The following is a 20,927-nucleotide window of genomic DNA, read 5'->3' as shown; positions in this document are numbered from 1 at the left end:
AGAAAGTGAGTGAGTGTATGAATAGGGATATTTTTATCTTTTGACAAAATAATTTTATATAGCTTATAAGATCTTATAAAAAAAAGTTAGAAAAATTAATTTTTTTTAAAAAAAAAACTTATAAGAATTAAAACATCTTATTTTGAAATTTATAAACTCTTTTAAAAGAAAAAAAATTTATCAAATACTTTCTTTGAGCTCATAAACTCTCAAACATCTTATAAAATATTTTGAGGAGCTTATAGACTTAGCCAAACACCCTCAAAATATATATTAGCATTAAGTTATAAAGTAGCTGTGTGCAAAAAAAATATAAAATGTCTGCGAAAACATAAATAGGTACAACACGAGGCAACTGGATGTTTAATAAAACTAGACAGTTATTAATAATTGTCTGTACTCACAAAAACTATAATTCAAATTTTTTATTGAAAATTAATATATATTACATCTCATATATATATATATTTATTCTATTATATAAAATTTATGTCATGATTTATATATCTAAAAAATATATATAAACATATAATATAAATTTATAACAAAAAAAAATTGAGACCGCATGGAAGTACGTAAACAGTTAAAGTAGACGAACATGTATACATACACAGATTGTGAGTGTTTCCCTTCCTCTGGGCACTTAAATCTGAATTGAATTAGCATTCAATTCCATCCCAACTATATCTATCTGTATATCAATCTTTTTCACTTATTTTTCCACTGTATTTTGCCCCACCGATTTAATGTCTTCACATGGCCACCCCACCGACGCACGGTTGATCATCATCTAAGTTCCGTTGTTAGAATTAAGAGCACAGCGGAGGCGACGCCGTGCCGCTGCATGTGACAGGGATGCCTCCGTTATTCCATATCTCCATGAACGCCCGAAGGATGACCTCGTGGTGGCGAGGCGAATTCAGCTGCAGAAAACAGTGGAGAAGCTGTTGAAGATCGTTGCTTGAGTAGATTCCTTTCTCGACGATCATTTGAAGCATCGATTGCCGGAAATCTTGATACGGGTCGTCGGAGTCTTTGACGACGGCGAAGGTATCCTGGATTTTGGGGTAGGGGCTGACATTTTTGGTGTGATCATGTTCATGTTGTTCCCGGCTTCGGGAGTACTGGGGGGTGGTATCGTCGATGTTGACGTCGGAGAAGGTGGTGGAGGTGTAGTCCTCATCGTGGAGGATGGAGATGGACTGCCCGGAAGAAGGCGGACAATGGGTGGATTTCTGATCGGAGGAGGAGGTAGTGGACTTGGGCTTAGGCTTGGGTTCAACGATATCTGTTGCCTGCTTCCCGCAACCACAGCCGCCGTTTGCTTTCAGCAAAATGCTCTTCAACTTAAGTATTTTCTTGGAAGACATTGTGTGTGCGGCGGAGATAGAGGCGGCGGCCGGCGACTGTGGTTTTTTGATTAATGAAAAATGTGGATTTTGGAGATGGATGAAATTTAGAGAGATCTCTCAAACTTGGTTGCAAGGATAAGAATAAAAATGGAAATCAAATGATGGATATATATATCTTAAATAAGGTTGAATTCTTTTCATGTTGATTATGATATTTCTTTATTTTTGTGGACTTGTAATTTGGAGTTAGTAAAAAAGTCTTGTTTTCTTTAATTTGATTTTTTCAGCATTAACTAAATGCTATTTAATTTTTTATTTTATTTAATATAAAAAAACACGTTATATTAATAAAAAAAGTATAGAATAAAAATTTAAACTAAAAATCTGATCTACTTCTTCTACCTCCTCAAGAAGCAATTCTTTGACCTAACACACACAACTGTTGTTTGAAGTATTTACAAACAACCCCCTTAATATCAATCATATTGCCAACTAATGATGTTCAACTTAATTCCCCCTTGTCCCAACACTTTGATTATCACCCACAACTGCCTTGTTTCACATAATTTCACTACATTAATAATCACGATACCATTCATATACATCAACACACTAATTAGCAGAAAAACTCCAAAACAATTGACAAATAAAAGAATAATAAACACCAAGAATTACTTCCTCAACCCAAGTTATATATGCAATTCATATACAAGAGCATGTTGTTAGCACAATTAGCGTACGTACTAAAGCAAAAACAAACCAGTTTGTTAGAACTTCCCTAATAATTTATTCCAAAATCTATGAATCAGACACTTATCATTGGAAGGACTTTGTCGAGGGCGCAGCAGCAGACCAGACATGGGTCGCAAGTATAGCCAAGCGGCACGTCGCACGAGGGGATCCTCGATGGCAATGTCAATGTCGGAACATATGGGTGGTCGATGGGTGGATGCGTCGATGATGTCCTCTAAGGAAGTGTATTTTGGGGGAGACCAATGCTCAAAACTTAACTCAGATGCTGAGGTTTCTGGTTCCTTGTACTCCATTTTGAGATCAAGATTGAAATAGACGAGGGCTTTGCTAAATATATCGCAAGAGTTTGAGTTTGGTGGTAGAAAAGTTATCCTATAAAAATCTGATGTCTGCATCTCCGAATCCTGATAGGTTTTGGATAAGTAATGGGATACTCTAATTTAAATACAGTTTGATTCAGTCGAATATTGATGTTGCTTGATTCTCTAGGACACTGTTTTGCAGTGTCCATAATATCTGAAACAGCTAGCCCATGCATGGATATGGTGAATTAATTTTCAAGGTAAAATAATTATTTTCTAAATAAAAAAAAATAGAGGGGTCGATTTCACTTATTTGAAACAAATATTTTCTAGTGATGATCTACGGTTGAAAATAATAATAATTAAGATTAAAAGTTTCGTTGCAATAAAAAATCACTACTTAATGTTAATGTAAGTGCTAAAATTTTAATAAACCAACAAAAAAAAAAGAGCCATGGGAAAAAATAAAAAGATGTGAAGCACCCAACTAGGTGGCATCGACTCACGTTCAAATTTCATGACTCTAATTTGTAATATTTTCTTTTTTAATTTTTTTTAATATAATAAAAAAGGACAAACTTGTTATTTATAAATGTTTAATGAATTAGAATTATGCTAAATATAATTTATTTTGACAAATATATAGTTACAAATTTTAGATAAACTAATTATTTAAAGGGTAAATTAAATAATTGCGAGGGTAGTAAGGGAAATTTGATCCGGGGTTTAGAAAAGGGGTGGAAAATGGTGTTACTTGTCACGCTATGGGTCTTGATGTTGTGCAGTTTTCTTCGCCACTAGAAAAATGCAAACAATGTTGAGATAAAGCAGTTGCTTTTGGGTGCTAAGCAATGGCCACATTTTTGCAAATCCCTTGTCAGTGCCTCAGTCACAAACCTCTCTCTTCCTCTACTCCTCTCCAAAATGGTAGAATCAGCAGATTATGCAGCTCAATTTCAAGGCCCAGCTCTGGTTACAGCAGGCTGAGGATTAGAGCTGTGAAGGAGAAAACAGAGGGGATGAAGAGTCCCACTTCTGCGGAAGAAATCACCAAGAAGTATGGCCTTGAAGCTGGGCTTTGGAAGGTGCTGTTTGCTCTTTTTGTGTGTTAATTCTTTAACCATGATATGATTTCTTGATTTTGCTAAGTGGGGTGGGGTAGGGTGATTTTTGCTTGCTTGAGTTTAGAGATTTGTGTTTCTGTCTGTGGGGAAGATTTTTCATCTCTCGTTTGAATATGGAATTCGGGAAAAATTGTTTAGGCCAGAATAGACTGTGAGAGCATTTGGTTTCTTGAAATTAAGTAGTTGAAGGCTGCTTAATTAGTAACTTAGTTTGTCTTAATCTTTTGTTTTCTTGAGGGTGATAGCTTTGATGAAAGTTTGAGAAATTTCTCTGTAAATCACATTGCTGTTAAATTTGTCTACTTCATTTAGGACCTCTGCATTAATCAAAGTTCAGAGTTGGCTGGATTTCATTGTTTTCAGGGCTGTTTCCTGATAATGTTATAATATTCTTAATTCATATTGTACTTTTGCTGCATTTGATGTTGTTCTTGAGACAGTTCTTTCATCTTACATAATCAATATGTTGTGCCCATTAAACCCCTCCATAGTTGATGTTCTGTTTCCTCATTATTACATAATCAATAAGTAATGTACTATGTTGTGCCCGCTTGCACTTTTGGAAATTCTATGTAGATATTTTCCTCGACAGAAGAAGACAACGAAACCAAAGATAAGTCGTCGAAGGGAGACCAAGCAAAGGAACTCCTGGCAAAATACGGAGGAGCTTATTTAGCCACATCGATCACTCTCTCCTTGATATCGTTTGGGCTATGCTATGCTCTTATCAGTGCCGGAGTAGATGTACCAGCATTGCTGCAAAAGGTAAATTTTTTTCCCACATGAACCAAACCTCATTTCTTGCTACTCCTATAGCTAAAATGCAAGAACATCCACTGGATAAAGCATTCATGGATTCTGTGGATGTTGTAGGTTGGAATTTCTAGTAATGAAACAGGGGAAAAGGTAGGGACTTTTGCATTGGCGTATGCTGCCCACAAAGCTGCTTCTCCAATTAGGTTTCCACCTACGGTAGCTCTTACTCCCATTGTTGCTAGTTGGATCGGAAAGAAAGTCGATAAAGAGAAATGATTCACGTTTGTGGAACCAGTTCTCCACTGTATAATGTCGCAATTTTGTTGCAAAAAAGCAGTATGTATGTATTCTCAACTTCAGGATAGGTATTATTGCGTGGTACTTTTGGTTAAGAGCTGTGGTGCAGATTGTATCTATAGGGTCACAGTTGGAGAAACACCATAAAAACAAGGGAACTATCAACATATTACAAAAACTACTCCTACTTTCAGGATAATACATCCTTATGTTGCTGACATTTTTCATCACATTGATACCACGTTCCACTTTAGGAGTGTTTTTACTACACTAACCTCGAATTTCAGTTGCTCTTCAGCCATATAACTTGGTCATAATTGAGGGAATGTTCGTGTAGTAATTCAGAGAACTAGTTAAATGACTTGTCAAAGCAGGCAGCCCAAAACTAACTAGTTAAATGATTTGTCAAAGCAGGCAGCCCAAAAACTTGTCTTGCACCGCAGAAGATGGAAGGATTGACCCTGCTGGGATTGTTACATGCATTGAGGACAGCGATCTGATATACAGACACACAAATATACATACATAATTCCAACATTTCATAAGATACGACCTGTGAGAAATGAACTCATTCGAATACACTGAGGTCAACTAAATGCATAATATCCATTGTTACTATATTGCAAAGATCCTACTGAATCTCCATGGTGGGAAGCTACGGAGCACTAAGTTTACTAGTATACAAAGCATAAGTTCTCATTCGGATATTCTGCCACAGGAAATTTCCAAACAGTAAGACTGTACATGAAACACCCGTCTTCTTCATACTCTGGCAGATTTGCTTGCTAAGTACTCACAAGACAACATAAAATGTCTGCATCATGCTCTGAGCATAATCATCATTTTCTAGGCTATAAATGTGCACCTAAATCTTCTAAAACAGACATTGTCTTTGTTCAAAACCTTACCTGGTCTGTTTAACTCCCTGTGTTGCTGACAGAGGGCGTTGGCATTGTACTTGGGAGTGGAGCTGGGGGTTGTGGTGTACTTATACCAGCAATAGCATAGTCCTCATGTAGTGTGTTCAAGTTATTCCAGTCGACACCAGCTATAGTATGTGGTTATGGAATGTGCTTATATATTTAAGAATTAGAACACAACTGATTTCCCTCCAGAGTTAGGATAACTACTGATAGTAACCCTCCCTGTTTTGATTAACAAAATTACCCCTCTAAGTTTCCGTTTTCTGAAAAGAATCTTATGGTTACCTACAGTTTGGAATACGTATCATCTCGTTAAATTTCCAAGGGTTCTACCTGTTCAAATTGAATTGGGAGGTATGTTAACTTCAAAAACTTGGAGGAGAGGTCTTGATAATTTCAAGAACGGAGGAAGTATGGTCAACAATAAGACTATTTTCTAAACAAGGTTGTGGTAATTAACCAAAAAGAGCATCCTAAACAATGTATACATAGAAAGAACACTAAGTTTTAGGATACGTTCTATGCTCCACATGTCGGTGATACTTACATCCGCATCTGTCAATAGCCAATAATCAGCATCTCTCTGCAAATGTCAAAAGAAAACTATATTTAGCGATGGAATAATCACAGTAAATGAAATTTGTATATTTGCCAATCTTTTCTGTGACATTAAACAAGGTCAGGCAAGATTTCATGCTTTCCCATATGGTATTGTCTACAATATCAGATCACCCAAAGATTTGTAGCTCTTATAAGTATCAAATTCAAACTGAGATTTTTCCAATGGAGGCATTTTAGTAACTCACACATCTCTGGATCTACTAGAATAATAACATTTCTCCATTCTTTCAAGTGATGACTTACATCAACATCTGGTATGATCTTCATCAGTCCACTCACAAAGTCCTCTGATGTACTCGCGTCTGAGCACATTCTTTGAGTTTCTATTCCCTGGATATCTATCTCATTTCCCGTAGTCTCCTCCATTGATGCTGGTGCAAACGCATTCTCATCCCTGCTTGATGCTTCAAAAACGTTTGGTTGTGCTTCTTTTATCTCCTCAAATTGACTAAATTATATAATAAGCAAAAAGATGTGAGAACTCCAAAAAGAAATCACTAATTTAGAGCAGACATCAGTTGGCCAAACTCCATCCTTCTGAAGTTAAAGTTGCATACCTTACAAGGTAAACATCTATGGGTCCCATGGTGCTTCTGAGAACTATACCGAATCGCCTCTGTGGATAATCTACAGACTATAGGAAAGAAACTAACAGGACTTTCATGCACAACTACGCCAAAAGCTTGTAAATCCAAATTATTAGTAGCAGAAAGAAGAAACATTACCTCATTTGGGTAAGGAACTTCTAAAGTAGTGCCATGTGGTGCTTTAATTGCTATCAGAGTTTCATTCTGGCAGAAGGAGCAGAATCATTTTTTGATATTTATCTACAGATGTATACAGTGGGTTAAAATTAAAACCGCATATGCACCTGGAAGCAAGGTAAGTTTTTTATGTCTTCTTCAGTAACAAAAAGCCACCTGGAAAACAGATCAATAAAACACATCGAGCTACAAAACAAAGATTAAATAATAGTAGTTCATTGAGACGTATAATTTGTGTTACTTTTGATTGTTTTCATCTTCACTTAGGCCTCTCAACTTTTCCTGCATTTCTCTGGAACAAGAAAACATATCAGAAGACGGCTTGCTCGAAGAGTGAATTGGGGAAAATGTGTAAATTGTCACAGACTAGCTGAAGCATCATCTATGACCTTATGCATTCGTCTAATCTGTGCTCCTCCATGTTCAAGTTTTCTATTTCGTCCTGAACAGGAACAGAAAGTTGATCAGTATCAATATGCTTCTCGATTTGGATTTCATATTCCATATCTCAGTCATGAGCATTATGAATGACGCAACCATGAGACAGGGTTTTAATGTATCCAACACAAGATCAATAAATGCATAATTCAAAGGTCACTTTGAATTGCAGTTAACAATCAGAGACATCATATAATTTGATGTAAACAATTAGAAATTAGACCTAAAAACATCATAAGTAGGGGAATTTTAGTGCAACAAATTCAAAAAGCCAAAAAGGAAGAAACTAGCGCAGACAGCACAATACCAGAAGAGCAGAATCAGGGAAGAAAATGGCAGCGTGAATGCCGATAAGCAGTTTATTCTCTTTTATATTTATACCTGTAAAGCAGAAAGACTGTCATCATCTTCCCCTGGTTTCAAGACATCCACCCCCCTATTTTCAACTTTATCCATCAGTACCTTGTATTTTCTTGTTGAGTCTCAAGAGAAAATAAATGCTGAATTAAAAGTAACTTCAACCAAATTTGGGTCATACTTCCACTGGATTCTGTTTTTGAGTTTCTTCTCTATAAGACCAATTCCTTCAAGGACATTAGTTATATCATATATACGTCTCTTCTGAACCTGTTGCGGAAGGGGAAAAGAAAAAAGACGAAATTCTTTTAGCTGCTAAAAACCTATTCGAATGTGAAGCAAAAATTGGAAGCACAATCACCTCTAATGTATCTGCGGCTTTATTCAAATCAAGGATGCCATCTTCTGCAAGTTTGATCAGATTAATGAACCTCTTTGTTAGGAGACCTGAAGGAGGAAAATGCAGTTCAATGAGTTTATAAGCGGATGAACCAATTAAAAAGATAGAAGGTAATTGATCACCATGGGAAAATAGATGCATCAAGAAAGAGGAAAAGGAGACGCGAATACAAAATACCAGGGGTAATATTTTATACCTAAAGAGCTATCGTAACGACAGTTACCAACTAGAGTGAGATTATTGCCAATGGGAGAACCTGCAAAGTAGATGTTTATCAGATATCTACAAATTTCCAACAAGAAATCAGTTTATGAGACAATATTGGGTCCTGGGGATGGGGTGACGGGGAGCATAGCTATTCCTCAACTTTGACAAGAACATTGTAAATAAGATTTAACTCAAAGCTAAAAATTGATGATAGTGATTCTCACCAATATTAGCCTTAGTTGTCCTAGGAACCTTTTGGGCTTTTCCTGACACTGGTGTCCGAGGGAGACCTTTCATGACACCAGCATTGCCAGGACCCATATTTCGCTGAGCAGATGCTGCTTCACATTGTGCCATTTCACTCTTCTGCTTTAGCTAGTGGAGACAAAATAACAAGTCACAATAGAAAATAGCATATAATTAATCTCAAGTGAATTAAGTTTACCTTGAAAGAATAAATTATGTACTGTAACACACTCACTTCCCTTGAAAAAAATTATGTGGTTTGTATTGATAAGAATCACAGACTTTAATAAGGCTTCTACCAACAACATTTTGGTGTAATTTCGAGGAGCTGTCTTCTTCAATAGGGGTTAAGAACTGATTCACACATCTTATGACAAACCCAAGCAACTTAATATCATTTCTACAGCAGTCTCTTGTAAATTAGCAAATGCAGAGTGTTTTACTTTGTGGAAGAGGAGTATTTAGTCAGGCTTCACGACCAAAGATGAGAAATAACTATCAAGAGCCAAAACATAGACCGTAGTAACTGAATGAGGGCTGTGAAATAGCACCTAAAGCTGCTACTTTTCTGTAATTTCCCATTGCTGCATCCCATGAAAATTTTCAGTGAAAAAATTTGCAAAGTTAGTCGATTTATCACAATTGTTGGAAAATAAAAGCAATATCTTAGAAACTTTCCTCATTAGTGATTCACAATTTCATTTACTACTTGACAATGACGACTACTTCGTTGCTCTGTTTACATTTTCACTGAAGAAAACTCTATGCAAACTGGTCTTTCGATTTTCCACAGAATGAGAATGGCAGGAGGTTAATTGCTAACTATGTCAGGAGGTTAAAGCATGTAAATTTAACCAGAAAGAGCACATGGAGCAATCTAACCCAGTCAACGCCAAGCTTAACACTTCACAAGAGTCAAATAAAACCTAAAGAGTTAAAAACATGAACCAGAGGAAATGCACGTATTTAAGAACGAATGAAGAGAAGAGAAAGAGCTGGTTACTGGAAATGCTTCAAGATCGCAGAGATCATTGTATCCAGTCAAACTAAACTAAGCAGCTAATAAGCTGCATAAAAAATGCAATCTTGATGCTAAAACAAGCCAATCACAGACTGTTCAAGCATAGTCTACCTTTATTTAAACAACTTAACTCCAATGCAGCTCGTGTCACCGCAGCAGGAAAGAAAAACCAACCTTCACGATTATACAGAATTCATTCCTCGAATACCCGTTTGGCCCTTAAATTTAATTCCTAAAACGCATTTGATCCATGGTACTAACATCAAACATCCCTTCAGCTAAATGTAATTCCTATATCTCAAGAATATGAATCAGATCCTAATCTTATCTGCATTAACTATGCCATTTAATGACAAGTAACAACTTCCGTACAAACACAACATAAAATAAACCAAAAAGCGCTAAAGCCTCACAGGAGGCGTCTTTACGAAAACGGCTTCCTCAAGTACTCGATTGGGCTTCCGGTCAGCAGCAGGAAACTCGTGGTAGTCAACGCCGACGCCTCCTCCTCCGAACGGTGGCTTCATGGAAGCGAAAGACAAATGCTTTCTAGAAGTCTGTTGCCGCATGATTCAATCTTTCTTCAAGCCCAGAAAGTAAAAGAAGAAGATGGGGGGTCTTCTAATACCCAACCAAATCTGATCTCCAAGCGTCGATCTTTGGGGGGTTTGAGGAGAAGAAAAGAGAAGGGAAATTAAGTGGGTAGACAAAGTTGAAAACCGAGGAGGGAAAAATGGAAATTGGTGAGAAATTGTAAGTGGAAGAGATCTGATATGGAGCAGAGGAAAGAAGAAAAAGGAGGGAAAAGAAGAGAGCGAGGAAGTAAAGAAGGAAGGAGGGAGTTTGTTCGGATATAGATGTGGAGGGAACCACTTCCTCTTATTCACCTACACGCACGTATGCATACACACATACGTATATGTATATATACGTATCACGTATATAAATACACATACATAAATTTATATTATAAAATACACATTATCACATAATTGTACACGATCAAAAGTGGTACCTAGAGAATAGAAATAGAGTCTGTTAATGTTAATTCAGCGACAAATTTAAAACTAAAAATTTGAGAGAGCAGAGAAATTAGAGTTTATGTTGGTACGGGCTATTAAAATAAATAGTGGGGCCAATATATAAAAATAAATACAACTTATGTGTAATGTTAATAGAATTCTAAAATTTATATATAAGAATTTTAAATTTATGAATAATTTTGAAAAGAATTACAAAACTTGCCACCCCCCATTCCCTAAAGATCTGTCCTTGGATTCGTGTAATATTTTTTATTTTCTATAATTCAAACTAATTGATTGCAAACATTAGTTTTAGGATAAATATATATTATTTATCACAAATCAAATTGGATTTTTTTAAAAAAATATAGTAAGTTTGAGTACACAAAGAGAGAGAGAGGGGGGAAGAAGATTCGCGCCTTAAAAGTCTGCACCGTTAAGCAGGCCATCTTTTGGCGCGTAATTCCCTTTCAACTGACGCTCGCCGTACAGTCACAGTTGGGCTGGGCTGCTCCCTTAAATAGCCCAAGAATTGAACCACTTACGTCTATCATCATCCAGCTTAATAAATGATATTAGTCCTTGTATTTTTTGTTTTAGATTTGGGCTTCCCCACTTGATTATATGAAAATCCCATCTTCTTGAAAAAAGCTATAAAAATGGTAGAATTGGGTTTTCCATGTGAATTTGTTGGCTATTAAGTTCAATAAAGGGGAATTGGGTTGAGAGAAAGCTCAAAATATTCGGAAAACTTAATTTAAAAATATTATTCTAACATTTTATAAGCTCTGCATGCCGTCTCCGCCCCTAGGAGAGAGGATTAATCCCAAAGTTTATATATCAATTAAATAAAGTTCAAATTTTTGCCCCCTTCAAGGTCCTTGAATTGCATGATCAAGAATCCATCTATTCACTAAAACACTATCATACTTGCATCACAAAGTATCATGTCCATACAAGTGTTGTGATATCTATACCAAAGTTCAAGTGTTGTTCACAAAGTATGATACTGAAATTCCCGCAACCTTAGCTCTAATCAAGTTGTATAGACATATCACATCTGAGAATTTTACAAGTAAGAATTGTTTACTTGAACAAATGTGCAAGGTCAGGGTCATCCAGGTTGAGGTCCAACCATCCATTCAAACGCATGTACTCAATGTAGTGGTCTGGGGGTTTTATAGCAGGTGGATTTCGTGGAGTGAAGCCATAAGTCCTCTCAAGATCACGAGCAAGCCAACGAGAGTATGCTCGGTCTACAGGTGGCACGATCTTCAAGCCCAGCTCTTCTTTTTTCTCTTGCTTTGCAGGTTTGCCTCCCATTGATAACCTGAACAAGGAAACAGAGTCGCAGAGAAAAACAAGAGTTTGTACAAATCTTGGAGACCATTCACTTTTTCATGCATGATATGATAGTAAACTTTTTCAGTTGCATCGTGAAAGTCTTAAGCTTAGCACAACAACACCATGGCTGGTTATAGTCGCCTGGTAGATGGCTTCGTGATCTTCAACTTTCATTATTAAGCTTTTCTTTGTCAAGACGATCATGGATTGAGAATATAAACAATAATGATGTCTTAACACAGGTCTACAATAGTTCCAATTTCCTGCCAATTAAATATGATACCAAAAGGAAAATTGAAGATCAAGAGCTTGAAAGGCACAAGAAAATTTCTTGCTTTTCTCTCTCAGAATACCCCGTCTCCATCTCTGCTCTTTGGCATGTCCTTTTGGCCACCTAACTGCCTAGCTCTTAGAGCTGGAGCTTTGTCATGTGCAGCTCACATGGTTGAACTTAGATTACAGGCTTTTCCTTTTTAGGCTTTCTAAGGCCATACAGATTTAGCCCAAGTTTATTTCCATGGATTAATTTATAAAGAATGCAACAAACACGAGGAAAAACAAAAACAGACAAGAGTTAGTAAGAGACCGCACTTGATGATATTCTAGAACAAGAGGAGACCTTCCTTAACATTGAGGCTAGATATACATTACAAAATCTGAAGATAATAAAGTTTGTGTAATGCTTTCACCTATTTAGTTTCATCATAGCTATAATGGGTTCATCCAGACAACTTTACAAAAATATATGTATATCAACCACCAACCTCTAGTATTAAATATAAGTGCAGATAAAGCAGCGCACTCTTATATAAGATGTTAGTCCCAAAAAAGATTAGATAAATAAATAACTCTCAACATATTCTCAAACAATTCAAATTCTTTTGTGTACTTTGAGTTCTCAGGAGATGGAATGCTCTTGAGAATGAGAAGGCATGTTCTCACTTTAAGCAGCATATCTGGCAAACAAGCAAAAGAGGCGGCAGCAACATGATTGTGCTACTATCCACACAACTATTGCATTCTCTTTATGCAAACAAAGGCAAGTAATCTACAAATGCAGTGTTTCAAAGATTCTGACTTTAGCTTAGTCATGTAACTGCTTTAGCCTACTGGGATGTCATCATCCATGGCTCTTAGGAATGTTGAGATGATCATTTCAAGAAACACCATGTTAGAAACAGAGAAGAACATAATCCTCTACTTACAAGAAACCCTTTCAAATTTGGTCAAATTCGACACTGGAGACGGCTCTGGATATGCTTTTTCAACCCATTAACCAAAGGTAGCACTCCTTGTATTCGACGAAATTTCCAGCCCACCAATTATAGCATCAATACACAAATAGAACTCGTTCAAACTCAGAATTAAAAGCATTTTCGCGTAAACTAGCTCTAGAAAGTCGGATTCTAAAGAATTACATCAATTCAACACAGACCAAGCAAAGTTACACAACATAGTATAACAACAAAAAATAATGGCAAAAGAATCAACAAAAGAGGGCAATTTCACGCTACAGCTTGAAAGAAAACGTGTTCAGGAACTCACCTATAACTGGCCGGTTCCTTCAGTTACAGGATTGTGGGTGATGAGGAGGTGCAGTCAGAGTCGCGTTGAGAGGTGGATGATTCTTGAATCTTGATTTTATATTTGAGAAAAAAAGATGGCCATACAAATCCCTTGTATTGTATGCGCCTTTTCTTGTCAACAAGAGTTGTCATTTGATCTCTATAAAGCGTTGTAGTCTTGTTGACACTTTTAGTTGAATAAGCACTCTTTTTTGTTTCAGAACCTGAACAATTCCTGTCATTCTGTCGACATTACCTATCCACGCTCTCGCTCTCTAGTCGAGCGTCCGGCAAACGCATTTCATTTTCAGCCGCCACCGGGAATTTAGCAGGTAATCTTTTTAGGTTGATGTAATTATTGCTCTTTTTTATTATTATATGCAATTTTCGGTTTTAGTTGTTGTTGGTTTGGGAATTCAGTGGTTATTTTTGTGTTTGGAATTCTTAATGAGTTGTGGCAGTTCTTTGTTGATTAGATGGTTACTGATCAGCGAAGTTTGTGCCTTTGCTTTAGTTACAGTGCGTAAGATTTCTTCGGGACGGCTCCTAAATTAACTGACCATTCGGATCTAGAGTTCAGAGATTGGTTTCAGACGCTATGTAGCGCCAGCCTTAAAGAACAAAACCCGCATGAGTTTTCATTTAACGTAAAAAAGAAGGAACAAAGCAAATTTAAGAAGAAAAACACCTAACTGGCGCCAGTTTCTTTCTCCAGCAAAACCCTAATCTTTGCCAGTTTCTCTTTCCAGCAGCTACGTTCTTCATCCTCCTCTTCAAGTAATGTATTCGTCTCTCTTCTTCTTCTTCTTCTCTCTCTCTGTTTTTTTTATTAATCGCAATAACATCGCCCCACATCCATTAGCATCAAAGTATTCACTAGGAAGGTAAACAAGAGCAATCACGGCTCATTGAATCTGCAACTAATTGAATTGTTGGCCAAAAAACTGACATTCCTGACTGATGTTGCGCATGATTTGATATTAAAGTGCAGAAAAAGGATGTACGTACATTCCATTCCACACAGGCAATAACTGAATGTTGAATAACATTTAACGATCCCCTCCTGAACCTTAGGCTACAGCGAACAGATGGCAGAGTAACTTGCTTGCAACTTGTATGGGCAACTTCATCAGCAACTTGCAATACCTATTCGGTTGAAGAATTGGTATGCTTTCTCACAAAGAGTTTGCTTATGTCTTCCATGATAATATTGTTCCTTCCAGCTAGCCGAGGTGGGAGCAAACGACCATCTACAGTATCTGGAACATTTTCCGAATGAGATAAGGTCCCTGGTCCCTTTTGGAACTTTACTACGAGGGTAGGTAGCAAATGGTCCATTTAAGTCTCTCTTTTGTGCTGCGCTTCTGCCATAGCAGCTGCAACTCGGGATGAGTAGTCTGAAGTATTCAGTAGATTAGACAACACAACGGGTGAATTCAAGAGGAATGATGCATCACGTAGTTTCAGCTCAGAGGACTGAAACTATGCCCGTCCATCCTCCTTTATTCTCCTAAAATGTTCCCTTCTAGATTTCCTGTTTTTCTTTCTTTTCTGTTAAAGACTGTTGTTCCACCTCGTAATCATCCTCTTTTCTTCTTCTTTTCTCCCCCTTCTGAAGTTGTGGTAAATTGTCGATTACTTCATTATAATGTAATTTGTTGTAATTATTCTCGCAGTTTGCGAATGATTTGCTAATCTCATAAATTGTGAACTTCTGTTGCTGTTATTTAGATTGCTACAAGTCTTGTTATAATATGTTGTGCTTTTCTGATTCTATTGGCTAAAAAAAATGATCTTAAACATGTTGATTTGGCTGAAAATACTAATGGAAGAAATATATAAGTTATTTGTGCAAGGCCGGTATGCCATGGCTGTAGGTCACTTTTACATTGATGCACGCAGATGAGTCGAGCTGGCTCGCGAGTTCGGCGAGCCGGCTCGACTTTGAGCTCGAGTTCAGATTGAGGTGTTTATCAGCTCGCGAGTTGATGAATATTTTATATATATATATATATATATTTGAATTCTTTATATATTTAATTTTATATTTAATATTTGATCAGTTTTATAATTTAAATTGACCATATATTATAATTATTAATCAATAACATACATTTTATTTTGAATATAATAAATTATGGTACTTTTATTTATACATTTGATCTTTATATAAAAATAAATTTAATCAACAATTTAGTAAATTATAATATTTTTTATAATTAAAAATTATTATAATATCTTTATGTTATATTTTAATATATACTTGTATTATGTTATACATTTTTTAAATTGACAAGTAATTCACTTGTGATTTTTTATTATTTATAAATTTATGTCAAAATTTAGTAATTTCTATTAATTAATCTAAAAATCATAATAATAATAATAACAACAACAACAATAATAATAATGATGATGATGATGGTTGAATAATTCTAATTATTATTTTATTATATATATAATGAGATTAAAAAGTTTAATCAATAATTACGATGACTTAAAATTCAGAAACTCGATTCATACGAAATTTAAATATATACAAGATTCTGTCCATTAGATCATATCAGACGGTATGATTTAAAATCACATGGTTTGATTCAATGATACACCGTCTTGAATGACTACTCTTATGTTTCGAGTACGATATCTCGACATCCGGATATCCAATAGGTCTAAAACTTTACCAAATGTATTTTTCTGTAAGTTTTATCATATCTAACGGTCTGATTTGAATTTTGATGGTCTGATTAACCCATGTTGTTCAATAATGTAAGATCATAGTTACATCAATATTATACTAACATTTATAAATATATAAATTTTGCAGATTGTAATTTGTGAACATATATTAATTTCAACTATATTTATGTAAAATTTTATGATTCGATCTCATGATTAAAAATAATAATAATAATAATAATAGTAGTAATAGACTAGTAGTAATAATAATAATATAATATAATATAATAATAATAATAATAGTAGTAGTAGTAGACTAGTAGTAGTAATAATAATATAATATAAAATAATAATAATAATAGTAATAATAATAATAATCCAAACCCATCTCTCTTTTTCTCGTTTCTTCTTCCTTTTTCTTTCTCTCTTTCTCTCTCTCTCTTTCTATCTCCATTCTTCCCCCTCTCTTATTTCTTCCCCAAACCCATCTCTTAGAACCCTAGCCCCCAAATTCACGGCAACAAGAAAGGCAAGTCTGCTCCTTCTTTTCAGGTACCCAAACAAATTTATGATTTTGCAGTTTTTCTGTGTTTCTTGGATTTTTTTGGTTTCTCAGATTTTCGTTTACTTGGAGTTAGAAACAAAAGTGTAATGGGCAACATTGTATTGTATTCAAGAAATAAAGCAGGCAGATTATTTTCCTGTGGGATTATCTACAATTTTCCTTAGTTTTTGAGTAAAGATCTGAGAAGTTCGTGCTGTAACAGAGTGAAGGTTTGATGGTCCTTCGAGTTGAGCTCATCGGCTCGAATACGAGCTCGGCAGCTCGAGCTCTCGACAAAAATGGTCGAGCTCGAAATTTTGATGCCTAATACCCCATAGATAGTCCGAACTGTATAGGAACAATAATCAATTTTAGCTCGAATGGTTTGTAGGGGAACCCTACCCTCTCTGATCCATTCGACACGTGCAATTTCTTATCCGTCGATACGCCCTGCAATTTGTACTTGAATTCCTTTTGTATCTGCTTGTTCAGTTAATTCAATAGCCTTTTTCATTGCTTTTCGAAATGAAACTCTATTCTTTAATTGGTCCATGCGTGTATAACAACTAAGCAATAGCTTTTCAATATTCGGGTGCTCTTTATTTAATTGAATACTAATATTTGGTTTTGTTTTAGGTTTGGAAATTTGAATTAGGGACGGGAAAGAGAAAGGAATGAAGAAGTATGGTTTGCAGCTTAGAGTTCAACCCCAGCAGAAAAAGCAGCCCGCTAAACCCCCAATTCCCCCCACTCTGGGCTTCGATGATGACGATGATGACAATGTTGAGAGAGACATTATGCGCCAGGCCTACAAAAACAAAACACACAAAGATGTTAGTCCTCTCGCTATGTAGACAATTCTGGTGCTTGCCCTCATTATCTGATTTTGTTTTTAATTATTTTTGTGGCTTTTCACTGGTTTATTGACAAACTTCTTCTCCGTTTGGATTCTTGTCAGATTGAGGAGCAGCATAAAAAGGCTCTTGAAGAAGATCCTTCGGTGTTTGACTATGATGGAGTTTATGATAAGATGAAGGAGAAACAAGTTCGTCCTATACAGCAGGATCGCCAAGATAGGAAGGTACTATTTGAATCTTTTGCTTTTCGTTTAGAAAATGACAAATTCATATCTTTTACAATTACTTCAATGTAAACTTGATTGAATGATTTCTTTTATTTGCTAACTCTTGATGTGGTTCTGCTGCTTGACATTTGAATAAATACAAAATTTGCAGTGTCCTTTGAGACCAGATCTATGTTGAAGTAAATAATTTCAAGCAAAAGAAAATCTTCAAAAAAATAAAAGTGATTGGACGAGTCATAGTTGTCAAATTGGTCTGCTTGCTAGTTACTCCCCTTGCCCATGTGAATATCCTAAAAAATAAAGTTTCCATGTGAAAATAAGAAGCAAATTGCCCTCTTGTGAAATTGAAAAGAATCAGCAAATTGTGTGTGTCCCTATCAGGTTGTTGGATGCTCTCCTTTTCTTTTTCCTTTTCATTCTGAAAAGAAGGAAAATCTCCAAATATATTTTGTCAAGTTATTTTTCACGATGATTGTTTTATCTTTATGACCTGGGATAATTAACAAGCCTTTAAAAATCACAAAGGTAACTCTAGAAAAGAATTGCAAGTTGTGATCAATTAGGCAATGTAACATCCATGTCCTTAAGTACGAGTGTGCTGGAGTAAGCTTAGGATTAGTTTCTATATACATGCTCTGTACCTGTAAATTTCCTGCAAAGATGTTGTCTTATAGGGTCTAGACTAAATTTGTTAGACTGGGCGATTCTGGTTTTAGTGATATATGAAGAATAAGCCTTTCTCAATTTTATAATTTGAGCTGTTGGGGGCGGTAAGGGAAGCTTCTATCTATATTTGTCAATGATGTGCAGATTACTCATTTAGTGTCCTTCTGACTTTAGTCATATTACTTGGTGTTTTCATTGTGAAGTAATAAATTAAGACTCAAGATCTCTCAAAATTGAAATGTTTCCTGGTCTTCCAGACGTGCACAATGAGGCACCGCGTTTGCACATTTTACTATTTGAAACATTCCATCTTTTTGTTTATTAGTTTTGTGGGTTGCTTACTTGGCTTTAACTGAATTAGTTGGGAAGATTTTTTGTATTAATGGAGAAACTGAATATTCGAATTGGGAACCATGACTAGATGATCAGGCCATTCTTTATTTTTGTTTGCAGCCAAGATACATTCAAGCGCTAATGGATAAGGCAAAACAAAGAGAAAGAGAACACGAGGTAATTTATGAGAGGAAACTTGCTAAAGAGAGAAGTCAAGACGAACACCTCTATGCAGATAAAGATAAGTTTGTTACTAGTGCTTACAAGAAGAAACTCGCAGAGCAAGCCAAATGGCTGGAGGAAGAGCGGCTGCGTGATATGAGAGAGGAGAAGGAAGATGTAAGTTAAGCTTTTTCAGGTTTTCATTGATCTTTTTTACTCTTGATGGTGTGACTTATGATATCTGATTATCTTGTCTTGCTTGTAACTTTAGTTTTATACACGCATAGAGGGCAAAAAATTTTGTCATTAGCACACAAGGTTGTGTTTTTGAGTCCATTTCATGACCTTCAAAATAGCCACATGCAAGGTAAAAATTTTGAAGTCTAAGTGAAATAAAGGATATTTGGACATTAGAAATTTATGTTTCAGACTGAAATTTCCACCTACTTAATTCTTAAACACATTATGGTAGCCTCTTAAAAGGAACAGGTGGAGCAATATAATCATACTCAAATGGTTTTATAACACCATTAACACGAGTTGACTCATGGATCTTGTTGGGCAATGTGAAAAGCTATTCTCTTGTGGTTTTGTTAATGTTAGAAGTTGTTTCTGTGCATTTTTGCTTTTCACATCTGGCTGGTGTGCGTCTGCAACTTTAAGTACTTGCTTGTTGGCTATTGTTCATGAATTGATCAACCAGTTGCCTGTTTGCGCACTACCAAGTTTTTCTTTTTACCCTGTTCATTTGCACAGGATTTGTATTTTGTTCTGCTCTGTTTGTTGGGTTGGTATATTATCATTCAGAATTCTGTTTGCAGAATGTCTTACATGGTAATTTTGTTCTTTATTTAATAGGTTACCAAGAAGACAGATCTCAGTGACTTTTATTTCAACCTGGCAAAAAATGTAGCATTTGGTGCTACAGAAGCTGACTCACGGAAACCTGGGAAGCAGCCCGAAGAAGTGGTGGTTCAGCACCCCATACAAGTCTCGCCTCCAGCGAGTAGCACTGATTTAGAATCATCTAGGACAGTGAAGAGCCATCAAGACGAGACTGCAACAAGTGTTTCTCCGAAGGGAAAATCTGAATGCCAATATACAACAACAACTTTAGATACCTCCACACAAGATCAAATCACAAATGAGCCATCCGTCAGTAACCAAGACCATCAAAACACAAGTGAGAATGCAGTTGTTGCAGCAAAGGACCATCACAGAAGAAGTGAGGACACAGTGGCTGCAGCAAAGGAACGATTTTTAGCACGGAAGAAAGCAAGGGTATTGTGAAGTAATATGTAAAGACTGAAGCCTGTGATTCCTTTTTGGCTTGAGCATTCACCACCATATCAGGAGAGAATTTGTGCCCATTGCTCACTTTGAACATTGTTTGAGAAATGTGGGCCCGTGTAGTCCATGTTATTTTGTTGTAAGATCATTTCTCATATCCACTTTTCTCTTCTTCGATTTTATTTCCGCTTATTCCTTTGCTTGCAATTCAGTACAGTCCTCGTTTTTATCATCGGGTGCAATACCAACTTGAGATTACAAGGTTGTGCAAGAGTTCTATTTATGCTTATCTTCAGGTAGACATTAGCTTAAGCTCCCAAATGTCAAGGGTGTGAAACAATTTCGAAACGCCCATACATCTTCCGTTATTTGTTATTAACATATTTGCAATAGAAGACAGTAGAATACAGAGGTGATCTAAAAATAAAGCCTGGGAATACTTATGTTTCTTTCTTTTGTCAGAAAGAACTTTACTAGCTACAGACAGAAATTGTTGAACACTCTGTCGAGACTTTATTACAATTCTTACTTACATGTTAGCCGATGCAGAATGTGCTGAAGAAATTGGCAGTTGATTGGAACTGGTCAGTTTCATTCTTCTAATCCATTGTGAAGGTACCTTAGAACATATTGTATATTAAGGGGCCCTAAAGGCACAGGAAATGAAATATGAGCTA

The 20,927-nt window shown here is 36.0% G+C and overlaps 5 protein-coding genes across 9 annotated transcripts; 2 read left to right on the top strand and 3 right to left on the bottom strand.

The window, feature by feature from the left end:
* Positions 1-541: 541 nt before the first annotated feature.
* On the bottom strand, positions 542-1,486 carry LOC105170236 (transcription repressor OFP6). Its single transcript, XM_011090908.2, has one exon. It carries the CDS (start codon positions 1,368-1,370, stop codon positions 810-812), a length of 561 nt encoding a protein of 186 aa, XP_011089210.1. The 5' UTR covers positions 1,371-1,486; the 3' UTR covers positions 542-809.
* A 1,687-nt stretch (positions 1,487-3,173) lies between these two features.
* LOC105170052 (FAM210B-like protein) lies at positions 3,174-4,814 on the top strand. The gene is made up of 3 exons (XM_011090648.3): positions 3,174-3,492; positions 4,108-4,296; positions 4,405-4,814. Exons 1-3 carry the CDS (start codon positions 3,259-3,261, stop codon positions 4,561-4,563), a joined length of 582 nt encoding a protein of 193 aa, XP_011088950.1. The 5' UTR covers positions 3,174-3,258; the 3' UTR covers positions 4,564-4,814.
* Positions 4,815-5,140: 326 nt separating this feature from the next.
* Positions 5,141-11,346, bottom strand: LOC105170053 (transcription factor E2FB). Of its 3 annotated transcripts, XM_011090650.3 has the most exons (15): positions 9,975-11,346; positions 8,519-8,669; positions 8,284-8,343; positions 8,049-8,134; positions 7,869-7,957; positions 7,712-7,766; positions 7,282-7,334; positions 7,134-7,184; positions 7,000-7,048; positions 6,854-6,919; positions 6,686-6,762; positions 6,372-6,576; positions 6,024-6,090; positions 5,493-5,632; positions 5,141-5,369 (listed from the first exon to the last, which is right to left on the bottom strand). In XM_011090650.3, exons 1-14 carry the CDS (start codon positions 10,128-10,130, stop codon positions 5,502-5,504), a joined length of 1,296 nt encoding a protein of 431 aa, XP_011088952.1. In that variant the 5' UTR covers positions 10,131-11,346; the 3' UTR covers positions 5,141-5,369; positions 5,493-5,501. The 3 variants fall into 3 exon arrangements, with proteins under 3 accessions (XP_011088952.1, XP_011088951.1, XP_088740960.1); XM_011090649.3 differs by having other exon boundaries at positions 5,141-5,632; XM_088884834.1 differs by having other exon boundaries at positions 5,141-5,632; positions 9,673-10,116.
* A 146-nt stretch (positions 11,347-11,492) lies between these two features.
* LOC105170057 (aspartyl/glutamyl-tRNA (Asn/Gln) amidotransferase subunit B) lies at positions 11,493-13,619 on the bottom strand. 2 transcript variants are annotated; one of them, XM_088884836.1, is made up of 3 exons: positions 13,473-13,579; positions 13,133-13,218; positions 11,493-11,913 (listed from the first exon to the last, which is right to left on the bottom strand). In XM_088884836.1, exon 3 carries the CDS (start codon positions 11,904-11,906, stop codon positions 11,670-11,672), a length of 237 nt encoding a protein of 78 aa, XP_088740962.1. In that variant the 5' UTR covers positions 11,907-11,913; positions 13,133-13,218; positions 13,473-13,579; the 3' UTR covers positions 11,493-11,669. The 2 variants fall into 2 exon arrangements, with proteins under 2 accessions (XP_088740962.1, XP_011088954.1); XM_011090652.3 differs by lacking the exon at positions 13,133-13,218 and having other exon boundaries at positions 13,473-13,619.
* A 108-nt stretch (positions 13,620-13,727) lies between these two features.
* Positions 13,728-20,432, top strand: LOC105170055 (uncharacterized). Of its 2 annotated transcripts, none has more exons than XM_088884835.1 (5): positions 13,728-13,824; positions 17,352-17,548; positions 17,674-17,796; positions 18,919-19,137; positions 19,819-20,432. In XM_088884835.1, the coding sequence occupies exons 2-5, from the start codon at positions 17,390-17,392 to the stop codon at positions 20,248-20,250; spliced, it is 933 nt and encodes a 310-aa protein (XP_088740961.1). In that variant the 5' UTR covers positions 13,728-13,824; positions 17,352-17,389; the 3' UTR covers positions 20,251-20,432. The 2 variants fall into 2 exon arrangements, with proteins under 2 accessions (XP_088740961.1, XP_011088953.3); XM_011090651.3 differs by lacking the exon at positions 13,728-13,824 and adding an exon at positions 16,563-16,723.
* Positions 20,433-20,927: the final 495 nt, after the last annotated feature.

Source organism: Sesamum indicum, linkage group LG9 (genome assembly GCF_026168435.1).
Source record: "Sesamum indicum cultivar Baizhima isolate 11 linkage group LG9, ASM2616843v1, whole genome shotgun sequence".
In the NCBI taxonomy this organism is placed as follows: Eukaryota; Viridiplantae; Streptophyta; class Magnoliopsida; order Lamiales; family Pedaliaceae; genus Sesamum; species Sesamum indicum.
The sequence above is the reverse complement of the archived record's forward strand: the minus strand, read 5'-3'. Positions and strand labels throughout refer to the sequence as shown.

Excerpts from the sequence above, each read along its gene's own strand:
- LOC105170236 (XM_011090908.2), bottom strand. The coding sequence starts at position 1,370 with ATGTCTTCCAAGAAAATACTTAAGTTGAAGAGCATTTTGCTGAAAGCA.
- LOC105170052 (XM_011090648.3), top strand. The coding sequence starts at position 3,259 with ATGGCCACATTTTTGCAAATCCCTTGTCAGTGCCTCAGTCACAAACCT. Across the intron at positions 3,493-4,107 it reads TTGAAGCTGGGCTTTGGAAG|ATATTTTCCTCGACAGAAGA; the intron begins GTGCTGTTTGCT and ends AATTCTATGTAG. Across the intron at positions 4,297-4,404 it reads TACCAGCATTGCTGCAAAAG|GTTGGAATTTCTAGTAATGA; the intron begins GTAAATTTTTTT and ends TGGATGTTGTAG.
- LOC105170055 (XM_088884835.1), top strand. The coding sequence starts at position 17,390 with ATGAAGAAGTATGGTTTGCAGCTTAGAGTTCAACCCCAGCAGAAAAAG. Across the intron at positions 17,797-18,918 it reads AGGATCGCCAAGATAGGAAG|CCAAGATACATTCAAGCGCT; the intron begins GTACTATTTGAA and ends TTTTGTTTGCAG. Across the intron at positions 19,138-19,818 it reads TGAGAGAGGAGAAGGAAGAT|GTTACCAAGAAGACAGATCT; the intron begins GTAAGTTAAGCT and ends TTTATTTAATAG.
- LOC105170057 (XM_011090652.3), bottom strand. The coding sequence starts at position 11,906 with ATGGGAGGCAAACCTGCAAAGCAAGAGAAAAAAGAAGAGCTGGGCTTG.
- LOC105170053 (XM_011090649.3), bottom strand. The coding sequence starts at position 10,130 with ATGCGGCAACAGACTTCTAGAAAGCATTTGTCTTTCGCTTCCATGAAG. Across the intron at positions 7,185-7,281 it reads AGATTAGACGAATGCATAAG|AGAAATGCAGGAAAAGTTGA; the intron begins GTCATAGATGAT and ends TTCTTGTTCCAG. Across the intron at positions 6,920-6,999 it reads AAAACTTACCTTGCTTCCAG|AATGAAACTCTGATAGCAAT; the intron begins GTGCATATGCGG and ends TCCTTCTGCCAG.